Source organism: Furipterus horrens, unplaced genomic scaffold, assembly GCF_987537825.1.
Source record: "Furipterus horrens unplaced genomic scaffold, mFurHor1.1.pri manual_scaffold_11, whole genome shotgun sequence".
NCBI classification, from domain to species: Eukaryota; Metazoa; Chordata; class Mammalia; order Chiroptera; family Furipteridae; genus Furipterus; species Furipterus horrens.
Window position 1 is genome coordinate 57,275,857 of NW_028327181.1, and position 12,852 is coordinate 57,288,708.

General features: G+C 41.8%; 1 protein-coding gene across 1 annotated transcript in view; it reads left to right on the top strand.

The window, feature by feature from the left end:
• The first annotated feature begins 5,070 nt into the window (after positions 1–5,070).
• Positions 5,071–12,852, top strand: part of UBE2G1 (ubiquitin conjugating enzyme E2 G1) — a 103,990-nt gene continuing 96,208 nt past the window's right edge. Inside the window, exon 1 of the mRNA XM_090291526.1 lies at positions 5,071–5,480. Within this exon, the coding sequence (XP_090147652.1) occupies positions 5,435–5,480 (46 nt within the window). The 5' untranslated portion in view covers positions 5,071–5,434. The remainder of the gene's footprint in view (positions 5,481–12,852) is intronic.

Consider the following 12,852-nt stretch of genomic DNA (forward strand, 5'->3'; position numbering starts at 1 on the left):
AGAAAGAAGCTGCCAGACTCTCAGCAGAGTCAACTGTTTAAAGGGTCCCCACGGTCCTAGAATGTCCGCAGACCCACCCACTCTGGGAACAAAAGCCAGGGCAAGAGCTAGAGAGGCGCCAGTCCCATACGGAGGTGGGAGAAGTGCCTGGAAAATGGGCGAGTGCTAAGCAAGCAGCATTATTCCCTCTTAGACCCCTCCCCCATACACAGCGCCACAACGTGGTGAAATGGGTCACCCTGTACTGACGAATACCTAAGGCTCTGCCCTTAAATGTAACATGTGCAACAGCTCTACCTAAGACAGGCAAACAAACACAGGAGCCTGTCAAGATGAGCAGACAGAGACGTATGGCTCAAAAGGGTGAATGGATCAAGGTTCCAGTGGGAGAACTAAGTGACGAGGAGATAGCCAACTTAACAGATGAGGAGAGAGCCAACCTAACAGATGCAGAGTTCAAAACACTGGTGATAAAGATGCTCACAGGCTTGACAGATATGCTTAAGTACAGCAAACGCATAAGAGAAGAAGTGAAGGTTATGCTAAATGAAACAAAGGAAAATCCACACAAAACCAATGGTGAAGGGAAGGCAACTGGGGTTCAAACCAATGATTTGGAACATAAGGAATAAAAAAAACAGTCAACCAGTACAGAATGAGGAAACAAGATTTGAAAAAACCGAGGAGAGGCTTAGGAACCTCTGGGAGAACTTTAAACATACCAACATTCAAATCATAAGGGTGCCAGAAGAAGAGGAGGAGCAAGAAATTGAAAGCTTAAATGAAAAATAATGAAGGAAAACTCCCCGAATTTGGTGAGGAAAATAGACATACAAGTCCAGGAAGCACAGAGAGTCCCAAATAAGCTAGACCGAAGGAGGACCACACCAAGACACACCATAATTAAAATGCCAAGGGTGAAAGATAAAGAGAGAATCTTAAAAGCAGCAAGAGAAAAGCAGAGAGGTACCTACAAAAGGGGTGCCTATAAGACTATCAGCTGATTTCTCAAAAGAAACTTTGCAGGCAAGAAGGGACTGGCAAGAAGTATCCAATGTGATGAAAAGCAAGGACCTACAATCCAGATTACTCTATCCAGCAAAGCTATCATTTAGAATGGAAGGGCAGAGCAAGTGCTTCCCAGACAAGGTAAAGCTAAAGGAGTTCATCATCACCAAGCCATTATTACATGTAATGTCAAAGGGACTTACTTAAGAAAAAGGTCAAAACTATGAACATTAAAATGACAACGAACTCACAACTATCAACAACTAAATCTAAAAAATAAAAACAAAATCTAACTAAGCAAACCAGAATAGGAACAGAATCATAGGTATGGAGATGATTTGGAGGGTTATCAGCTGGGAGGGGGAAGGGGGAGAAATGAGGAAATGGTGCAGGCATTAAGAAGCATAACTGACTGGTACAAAATAGACAGAGGGAAGTTAAGAATAATATAGGAAAGGGTGAAGCTAAAGAACTTATATGCACAACCCATGGACATGAACTAAGGGGGTTGGGATTGCTGGAGGGAAGGGGGATACTGAGTGGAGGGCAGCAAAGGGAAAAAAATTGGGACTACTGTAACAACATAACCAATAAAATACAGTATTCTCTCACTTATTATGGGTATTACATTCTAGACACAACCCCCCGCGACAGGTGAAAATCCGCGAAGTAGGAACTTTACATTTATTTGAGTATTTATATATATTTTAAGGCTTTATAAACCCTTCCCACACACTTATAAACCATTCCCAGTCCCTTATTAACCCTTCCCACTCCCTTATTAACCTTTTCCACACTTTTATAAAAACTATTTATGTTCTTAAACATATTCTACACTCTTAAACCTATGTAATTTTAACAACATACGTATACAATACCGGAAAATCCCGCGATATAGCTAAAAATCCTCGATTAAAAAAAAAAAAAACTTGACAGAATACAACAGCAGTCAGGTGGGACAGGGACAAGAATAATATTAATTATAGTCATGATACTGCAAGAAAAACAAGTGTAATAATTAGAAACTCTAGGCCCCCAAAAATATCTATGTAAGAAATAAATATAATTATAATCCATTACGGTATTTGGCTCTCTTATTCAACATTTTTACTGACTGATTTATTTTCAATATTTTATTTTTAATATTTTATTTATTTTTAGAGAGAGGGGAAGAGAGGGAGAAAAGAGGGAGAGAAACATCAATGTGTCGTTGCCTCTTGAATGCCCCCAGCTGGGGACCTGGCCTGCAACCCAGGCATGTGCCCTGACTGGGAATCTAACCAGTGACCCTTTTGTTCGCAAGCCAGCACTCAATCCACTGAGCCACACCAACTAGGTAATTCAACATTTTTGAAGTCACAATATTGTAAACACTATTTATTGATAATAATATTTAATGTAGGAGAATAAAGGATGAAAGGTAGCATAAGAGAGTTAAATTCTTATCAGTTACAGCAAGAATAAATTCATAAGGTCTAAAATGGATAAATCAAGAAAAAGCATTATGTATATCATTTGAAATAATGGAGGTAACTACCAGAAGAAACTGCTAAGAGTTCAAAGGGGTTGCATCTGGCAAGCAGAATTTAGAAATGGGGAAGGGTGTGACAAATTATGTTTGTTTTCTTGTATAAGCCTTAAGATACATTATGAACTATGTATTTATTACTTTGATAAAATTTGAAATTTTTAGAAGAAAGATTTTTGGCCAGAAAGGAGGAGTGTTGTTGGAAATAGATTCTCTTACGTTAGAGCTGAGGGAATTTGAGCCCTGTGAGGGCTAAGATTTGTTATAGGGGATTGAGCAAGCCATGTTGCAACTAGCAGCATTTTGGATAACTTGCCTAAAGAAATTTCAGAGAAAGGGATGGATTCCCCAAGCCTACAGTTATTTGTGATTTGTTTTCTTATTCTAAATAAAGTAATTTTTGAACCTTATTTAAAAAAAAATTGTTTTCCCCTAAAATGAGTTCTTCACAGCACGGTCCTGTGTGGCTCAGTTGGTTGGAGCATTGTTCAGCAATGCAAAAAGTGGCTGGATTTGATTCCTGGTCAGGGCACATGCCTAAGTTGTGGGTCCAGTCCCTGGTTGGGGTGCGTTTGAGAGGTAACCAATGGATGTTTCTCTCATATGGATGTTTTTCTCCCTCTTTCTCCTTCCTTTCTCCTCCCTATATAAATAAATAAATACAAATAAAAATAAATGAGTCCTTCAAATCTGGTGAACGTTAGGCCTCACAAAACCTGCGTTAGTCGCTGGGGTTTGTGGTCCCCAAAGGAGTTCCAATTCATTCAGCATGTTTATTTGTTTCTTTTAAGTCTTGTTCTAGAGAGAGGACAGTTTTCTTTTCTTTCCCCCCAATGATTTCTATCATAAGAATTGTACTGGAATCTGCTCCTTCTTTGGCTGTTTACCTTACTTGGAACCCAGTGACTTTAAGCCCTTGGTAGGTAGGAACAGAGCTGTATTTCTGTTTTTCTATTGTACATAATAAATACAGGTTTTATATATATTTGTTGAAGGACTTGATAAATCTCAGTGCCATGAGGTATTACTCTTATTCTGCTCCATCTCTTTATTGAGGCTGTTATATGCAAAGTAGAAGGTTGAGGGAGTGAGCAGGTAGAGTGGAGTAAATTGCTTTTTCCAAACCCTAGATCTCACACTTTGATTTTACATAGTAGATGTGTTATAGTAGAACGAGTAGCAGATAGGAAATAAAGGCAGGACCCTCACCATTGCTATCAACCAAGAACTTAATAGAGGAGGCTAGAAACAGAGGGAGACATGTCTCATTCGCTAACTCAGCAGTCCTGGCCCTGGTCTGATAATATTGCCAAGGTGTTCCAACATCTCAAAAAAAAAAAAAAAAAAAAGAAGTTAGCCAGGGAGGAGGAAAGTCTTTGAAATTCTACATATTCTTTCCACTACCTGGGAAGGAAAGCCTTTGAAACTGTGCTTTCATCCGAAGGCCAGAAAGGTGCAAGAGGGTCGGTCCATGGTGCCCAAAGGGAAGAGACCCATAAAACGACTTTGGGCCTACCTCTGGTCACTATCTGTTTTACAGGGAGTCCCTACTGCTTACAGAAAGAGCCCATAAATAGCTTTCGGTAACTGCCCCAACTTTAATTAACTGCCTCCTGTCATGTATCTGTTTTACAACAAGATGAACAAATGGAGTCTGGAGCAAGAATAAGGATTCGGGCTAATAGAACTCCATACATACCTAAGTTTGGGTAGTCATGTCACGTGGAGAAAAGCTGGCTCCACCGTATCGGTCAATCAATATGTAACTTCTTCACCCCCATCCCACCAACTATGTAAGTCTTCAGAACAAAGGACTTGCGCTCTGGCTATGGAGCTTCTGGCCACACTAGGGCGAGTTTGCCACCCGGCCTTGAGCCACCCTTGCTTTTGCTCTCCCATTCACTAATAAACTTTGCTTGCATGCTAATAGATTTGCTGATCTGTAATTCTTTACACGTGTAAGAACCAGGTCTTTCCCATTGACAGTTGCCTTTCTGAATGACATTTTGAATCCTGTATATCAGATTTTGCTAATCTCAACTCCCCTTACTCATAGATTATTATTAATGATGTTTAAAATTTTCGCACTACGAGATGCAGGACATTTTGCTTATTTCAAGAATCTTTTTGTGCATTCTTTCTGAAAAGTGAATTATCAACATGTATTAAGTATATTTGGGAGGGGGGGGTCTGCTAAAAATGAGGCACACCAGTACTAAATTCGGCTTTAACAATGACTAATTCGCACACTACATGCGGAGTTAGATAGATGCTGGACACATCAACCATTTCTTTTGGCCCCTTAGCTCCAATACCACCTGCTTTACCCCGGAGGTGGTGTCTTGACCCTCCGCGACCTCTTTGTCATGGCGTCTGCGGGGCGTCTACAGCCTGAGGCCTTGGCATTCAGCCTGAGTCGACCTTCTCAAGATGGCCGCGACTCGGGAAAACACGCTTAGGGGGCGGGACCCCGTCGCCAGAGGCGGGGCACGGAGGCAAAGGGGTCGGGCTTGCGGGCTGGCCGATTCCGAAGTAGGCAGCCTCAGCGCGCCTGCGCGGAGCGGCCCTTCGCGCAGTGAGGCTGTAGCAGGGGAAGGCATCAGTGGGGCCGACAGGCGGGCTGAAGGAGGGAAGCAGGCGACCGAAGTCCCAGTGCGCGCCGCGGCGGCCCGGGTACCCTCCCCTTCCGGGCGTGAGGCGCTGTAAGGAGAGCTGAACGAAGCGGACTCGCACCGGCAGCGAGGCGCCGCTACCGCCGCCCCAGTCCGGCCTCCCTCGGCCTCGGCGCTCCCGTCGTGGGGGCCCGATTTCCTCAGCACATCCAGCTCTAGCAGCCTCCAGAGCCTGTCCCCGGCCCTTTGAAAGCCCCGGCGCCAGCCCGGGCCCTTGGCGGGGAGGATGACGGAGCTGCAGTCGGCACTGCTACTGCGAAGACAGCTGGCAGGTGAGCGAGCGGGCGGGCTGCGGGGCGGCGGGGTGCCGGGCCGCGATCCTGGCGAGCCGCTGCGGCTTACCTCCTCTCTTCCCGGACCCGCGGCCGGACGGCTGATGGGGAGCGGCAGCCGCCGGCCAGGCCGGTTAAGGGCTTGCGAGGGTGGGGAGCCCCAGGCGCCGGTCCCGGCCGGGCCCAGCACTACTTCCCTGGCTTTCGGAGGGTATTGGGGGCGGGGACGCGCCCCAGCCTCTGCGCTGGGACGGGGCCTGGCGCCCAGTAGAAAGGAGGGGAAGCTGCCCCCTCCCCCACTGCTGGGTGGGACGTTGCGGGGGAGGGGCTGTGGATCCCTAGCCAGGATCGACCCTCCCAGGAGGGGCGGGTCCCGGTCTCAGGTGCTGCGGAGGCCGCTAGACCCCTCGGGGACCGAAAGGAGAGTCTGGGCCCGCCTCGCTGCGTGTCCCCCGGCTCGGCTGTCTGAGCCGGTGGTGGGCAGCGGGTGGCACGAGTAGGCGAAGAAACTGGTCCCTGGTCGGATAGGTGAGGCGCGCAAAACTTCTGCCGGGCTAGCGCCGGGTCCGCGGAGTTGTGGCGGACAACAAAGCGCCTCCGTGGCCTCGTCACTGGCGCGCGGGGGTCCGAGAACCTGGCGGGGTGTGGGACGGCGCCTCGCCTGCCTCTGCCTGGCACGGGCTCCGGCTGCGCCGCCCGGCTGGGGGAGGGTAGGAGCGGGCCGAGCGGAGAGCCGCTGGCTGGCCGGCTCGGGGCTTTGTGCTTGGAGCGATTCCGGCCGCTGCGCAGGCCTGCAGAGCCCCGGGACTGCGGCCTGCGGGCTCCAGCTTGGGGCGGAGGCCGGGTCTGCCTCCCCCGAGGTGCCTGGGTCCCCCCTCCCCCATTGTCCCGGCCTCCGGCCGTTTGCGGCTTCCAGGTTGACTTTTTAGGGGGTTGGCTGCTACTCTGCTAGGACTGGGCGAGCGGAGCATGCGCGCTGGAGAAGTACGTGTGTGAGTGTAAGGGGGGAGGCGGGTTGGTGGCTTCACAATGCCGCCCCACGTGCTGCCCGATTTAAAGAGAAATGAACCGGCAGTTACCCCTGCTGTCCAGTGCCCAGCGTGTGTCCTTTCCAGTTTGGGCGGATTTTCACCTCCCCGCGGTACAGCCAGCAACCCTTAGCAGTCGGCAGAAGCCAAAGGCTGGGATGAAGAAATCTGTTCTTGGATTAGATTTGCTGAAAATTTGAGGTGTTCGTTAAATCACCTTTATGGCCTCTTAGGAAAAGGTTGTCAGGGGCTGTTACAGATTGTATAATTAGGTTTATTATTAGACCATGAGCAAGCAGGTTTGGACAAGTATGCAAGTTCTAGATGCTCAGGGGGAGTGACTTGAAGTGAATGGTAAAGTTCTAGCAGTACATATGTCCATCACGAAAAATGGGTTGGGAAAATAGGGACAGACTACTTACCTTACCGCATCTTCGATTTTCAAATGCCGTGCTCTTCTGTGTAATTTTAAAATTTGTTTTGGACGAAAGAATTAAGGTGATTGTTTCCCTAAGAAATCTTTAATGAAAGTAAGTTTTTATTATATAGTGAACTATTAAACTATGAAAATACTAAATTATTAAAGTAGTACTCTTACATAATGAGAAAGATACATTTAAAAAGGTGTAAGAATTTACGCAGTTACTAAGTGTATCTAATAACTTAGTAGCAACATTACAAATCTATTTCCTTCCCATTTATAAACTAGCTGTAGATTTTGATAGCCACTTGGTTCAGGTTTGCACCTTTTTTTGACAGAATTAATCCCGTATATTGATAAGACATTTCCCAAAGATCTTTACTAATAGGTGACACTTGGATAAGGCACACTAGACTATGCTTTAAGATCAGAGAAGAGGATGATTTCGTTTGTAATTTTTCAAGTCTCATTATAAAGTTACTTAGCTGCTTTTCCTGCCGCCTTCTTGATCAAAAACAATGGGCTGTTCTTAATTTCTTAAATTTTTGAGGGATTTTAATGAACATGCCCAAAATGTACAAAGGCAGTACATTAAATGAAATGTTAAAAATATCACGTTTATTGGAAAGACTTGATAACTACATACTAAAATGCCCTGTTGTATTTTAGTCTTACATTGAGCTTTGTGGTTCTTCAAATATCATTTAAAAACAGGAAAGAATAGTAATCTATAATCTCTTGAAATCTCTAAGAATGCACTTTGGAAGGCTTTATAGTAAGTACTTAAAAATCTTGAAATGTATTGAATTCAGTAGACACACAAACCTGTAAGCTGTTCCAGTTGCTAGAATTTCAGACACTTACAGCAGTGGCCAACACAGTTACATTTATTAAGCCCCTAGTCTACTAGTCCTTAAGGATTTTATTTCATTACTTGAGGGGAGAATTTATTGTTTGTTTTGTAGGTAACTGAAATGAAGAAACAGGTTACTTTCAAAGTTGAGTAGAATGATTCCTTGGGTTGCAGAGTTTCTTACCTCAGCTCTACTGACTGACCTTTCGGGTGGATGGTTGTGTGGTCCTGGGTTGTGCATTATAGGATGTTTAGCAGCATTCTAGGCCTCTCTCCACCAGATGCCGGTAGTACGTCCCTTCAGTTGTGACAGCCAAAAATGTCTCTGTTGCCACATGTCCCCTGAGGGACAAAATCATCCCAGGTTGAAAAATCACTGGTTTAAGGTGTTTTAGTTAAGACCATGTGGATATCGTAAAAGAAGTAAGAACACCTGACAGATTCCTGAAATCAGATAGGTTGTGTATTTCTTTGTGGATATTATTATTAGACTAGGACTTTCCTTTGTGAATTCAGCAGCGGCAGTTTAACTTTTGCAGTGCATTATGCTAAACACTGAGAAACCCCACAGCACAAGAGATAATTTTAAATATTTTTATTTTTTAGAAGGTTATTATAAGCACTAGATAAATAAGAGTACAAGTAGGGATAGTCTTTCCACCCCGACCTCAAGTGCTTTTCTTGGAAGCAACCATCATTGATAATTTCTGGTGTTGCCTTTTCAGAGAGATTCTTTTATATGTGTTTATATGGGCTAATGTTTACTGAGCACTAACTGGTACCAGGTGCTGAGTGCTTTACATTTATTATCTTCTTTAATCTTTCCAATAAGGAATAGAGGCTTAGAGAGGTTAAGCAACTTGTTCAAGGTTACACAGGTAATAAGTGGTGCTGCTAGATTCATATTCAGGACCTTCTTATTTGAGAGACTTTGTTTTTATTTGGTTATATTGCCTCCCAGGGAGCAATAATTAACACAGTCGTGAAATAGTTTCTTTTAATTTAAATGTTCAAAGTTAATTTATTCAATATGGGTAGGTAATTTACTACCAATATGATTGAGAAAAGTCTCATCTTAATAAAATTTAATGCATTAAAATAATATGCGTTAAAATATAAATGATATTCTTAAGGTAATCATAAAATGACATTTTAGCTACTGTCAGTTTAAGACCAGCATTCTGCAGAATCAAGGAAAGTATCTTTGAATTTAATGTCATAGACTGAAAGTAGCACTAAACTTTTTAGTGCTGGCAGTTAACTCTGAGAAGAAATATTGGGACTGATTCTCTACTGTACTACTCTCAACTGTACTAAATTTTACTGTAAGAGGAAGCTTTTTTTTTTTTTTTTTTTTTTTAAAAGCTTACTTGAACCCTGGCTGGAGCCCTGGCTGAAGCGGCTCAGTGGATTGAGCATCAGCTTGTGAATCAAAGGTTGCTGGTTTGATTCCCAGTCAGGGCACATGCCTGGGTTGTGGGCCAGGTCCCCAGTTGGGGGCACGTGAAAGGCAACCACACATTGATGTTTCTCTTCCTCTTTTTCTCCTTCCCTTCCCCTCTCTAAAAATAAATAAAATCTTAAAAAATTATATATATATATTTTTAAAAAGATTACTTGAGGTTTTTCTTTTTCTTTTCTTTTTTTATCATTGATAACATAGTTTTTCAGGAGTTCTTACAGGTGCTTGTCATCCCAGAACTAAGAAGAATCTCTATGCAATAACAGTGAAATAATTGAGCTTCTTTTACTGTAGAAATTTTGATTACATATTTTAAAATCTGGAAAATTCCCAAATTTTTGCCTCCTTGGCTACCCATGTAAGTAGGTTGTGACGAGCGAGTTATGCGTGTTTCTCAGACATAGTGTACAATAAAATCACTTGGGAGTTTGTTAAAAATACAGATTCCTGTCCTCATCCCCACAATCTGCATGTCTTGATTGAGCTCAAGAAAACTTAATTTTTATAGTAGCTCTTTGGGTGACTATGAAGTATGTGCTCTGAGCTACATTGCAGTAAGTGCCCCCTCCTCCCATCAGGACCGTCTACAGGTAGCCCAGTTCCTGGTGTTTGTGAGGTGCTGTGTTTCATTAGCAGTCCTGCTGTTCATAGGATATTGAAAGAATGCTCTTAAAAGGAGGAGTTAGGAAGATTTAATATTTCTTATTGGCCTTTTAGAATATGTTAGAACCCAGACATACAGTTCCTTTAACAATCTTAAACAAGCAGAAATAGAGTAGTTGATTATTGACAGGGACATAATTTATTAATAGGGACACCCTAGTGGTAGAAGATTCTGGGTGATGACCTACATATTAATAATCTTAACATTAATAATTGTTGACCCACATTTAGAATTGGAAGAAAAGTCTAAAAATAAATATACATTGCATCAAGCTACTAATTGCTTAACAGAGTTTGGGAATTTTTATATCCAGAAATCATTACACTATTATAGAAAGAATGCAGCTGTTACATATTGTACTGAATATGCTGTCAGAAAAAAAGCATAAATGAAACATCGTGATTGAGGGAGAGGTGTAGGATGATTTACAATCCCTGTAGTGGAGGGAGTATCAAGGAATTATGCATCTGATATGTTACGGACTCTAAAATAGTCTTATTTTGCAGTATACACATATTAAATCATTATGTTGTACACCTTAAATATACACAATATTATATGTCAATTATGTCTCAATAAAGCTGAAAAAAAGTCTTAATTTTTTAATGAATAAGTGATTTTTCTTTAACATTAGAGAGTAGATGATTTTTAAGTTACAATTTTTGTTATTCAGTGGATTTTTGATAATGAAATTTAGTTTTTATAAGTGATAGTTTAATTTTCTATAAATTACTTAAGACTGAAAATAGTTTCTGCATAGCTTGTTATAGTGGATGACCTTACTTTCTGAAATACTGAATATATTAAAGTGTTGAAGTAAATGCTATAATTGGTAGGTTTTAGTATGTTAATATAATCTACTCTGTTTACTATAAAGTAGTACCAAAGTATATAGTTTATATAAGTTAATACACTCTGCATATAATTGTAAAATTAGATGCCTTGATTATTAGAGTGATATCTATTGTGGAAACTGAAAATGCATTCTCTACCACTATATTATTGTTGCTTGACACTTCGTTTCAGGTGAATAGTGTTTGTTTGCCTTAAGATGAGTTTCAGTCCTTGGATTATTTGGTCTTGGGTACTTCAGTGCAAGCTTTTTAAGTTTTGGGGGGGTACACTAATTTATGGTAAACTGGTGTGCATTTGTTCTTGCTCTAAGCAAGTAAAATACTTTGCATTCTTTGGTTTTAGTGGGCTCAGTTCAGTTTGAGATACAGCTGAATCAAGACATCAGTTCTCTTAAGAGTTGTTTTTTTATTTATTGATTGATTGTAGAGAGAGAGAGAGAGGAGAGGAAGTGGGGGGAGAAACATTGATTTGTTATCCCACTTATTTATGCATTCATTTGGTTGATTCTTGTATGTACCCTGATCGGAGATCGAACCCACAACCTTGGTGTATTGGGATGTAGCTCCAACCAACTGAGCTACCCAGTGAGGGCCTTAGATTATATCATTTAAAAAAATCTTTGCATTTATCAATGTAGAGAAAACAATAATTAGAATTACTTGGCAGGCAGAAATCTAAAGTTGACAGATTTAAAACAAATAGGTATTTTCTGAAAGGCAACTAACCTTGTTGAAGATTTTTAAGTATGTAATCTGATCACAGCTTTCAAGGGATGGCATTAATTTTTATGTATGTATGTATTTATAGTCTTGACAGTATTACAGATGTTTCCCATTTCCCCTTTTGTCCCCCTCCACCCAGCCCCTGCCTCTCCTCAGCTTTCACCACTAATTTAAAATTTTTATATTTTATTTATTTATTTTAGAGAGAGGGGAAGAGAGGGAGAGGAACATTGATGTAAGAGAGAAACATCAGTTTGGTTACCTCTTGTACATGCCCCGACCAGGGACTGAACCTGCAGCCCAGGCGTGTGCCCCAATTGGAATCAAACTGGCGACCTTTTGGTTTGGGGGATGATGCCCAGCCAACTTGAGCCACACAGGTTGGGGCCACTGGTGTGCAATTAAAAAAAATTTATAAGAGACTAAGCCTGCTAACCTCATGGATATATAAACTTATTAAAAAGAGGGAGGAGGATTATTGAGTGCCTTTTCGCATGCACTTCATGATCCTAGGTCTTTACATATGTAGTCACATTCAGTTCTCACATCAACTCTTTGAAGTAAATATTGACACCTTTTTGAAATAAAGAGATTGATGTTTATATTCTATTTGGTAATTTCCCCAAGGTAACCCTGTTGGAGCTGGTCAATAGAAATAGGTCTGTCTGCTGAGGAAACCTGAACCCTTTCTTTATCAGTGAGTTATTTCTTTAACACTTTGTGGGTTCTTCGATTCCTTGGAGAATCTATAGTAAGAGAGCTAAAGACTTTCCTGAGAAAAGTGGACACATAATTTGTGGTATAATTTCAGAGAATTTCCTAATCTCTTTGAGTGAAGCTCATTTATGCATATGTAATGCTGTCTCTTACATCATTCATTCAGCAAATTTGATGCCTCCTTTGTGTGTTATAGGGATTCCGAAAAGAACAAGTTACTGTTTTTGTATTCCAGGAATTTGTAGTCTTCAGAAAATCTTTTAGGAGGGCAGCTTTAAAATATTAGCTAAAGTCTGGGAAAGCTTGCTTCTACCCATCTGGTTCATGGAGGGCTTTGAGGAGTTGGTGGCATTTGTGCTTGACTTTAAAAGGATATGTAAATTTTGATCACATAGAAGTAGGAAAGTATTTAAGGCCAAGGGAAAAGAGCAAAGTACGCAAGAGAGAAGGCTTGTGCTGAAAGCAATTCAGTGTGGTTAGAGTATATGATAAACTGAACTAGTGGGAAAATAATATTTGGAAAGGCCGGTATATGTGGAAGACCTTAAAAATGTTGAAGTATAGAATTCTATTTCAGGAGAGGGAAGTGGTGTGATCAAAGTGCATTTGACTGGCGCTCCTCAAATTCTCTGTGGTAAAAGACTAGTTTT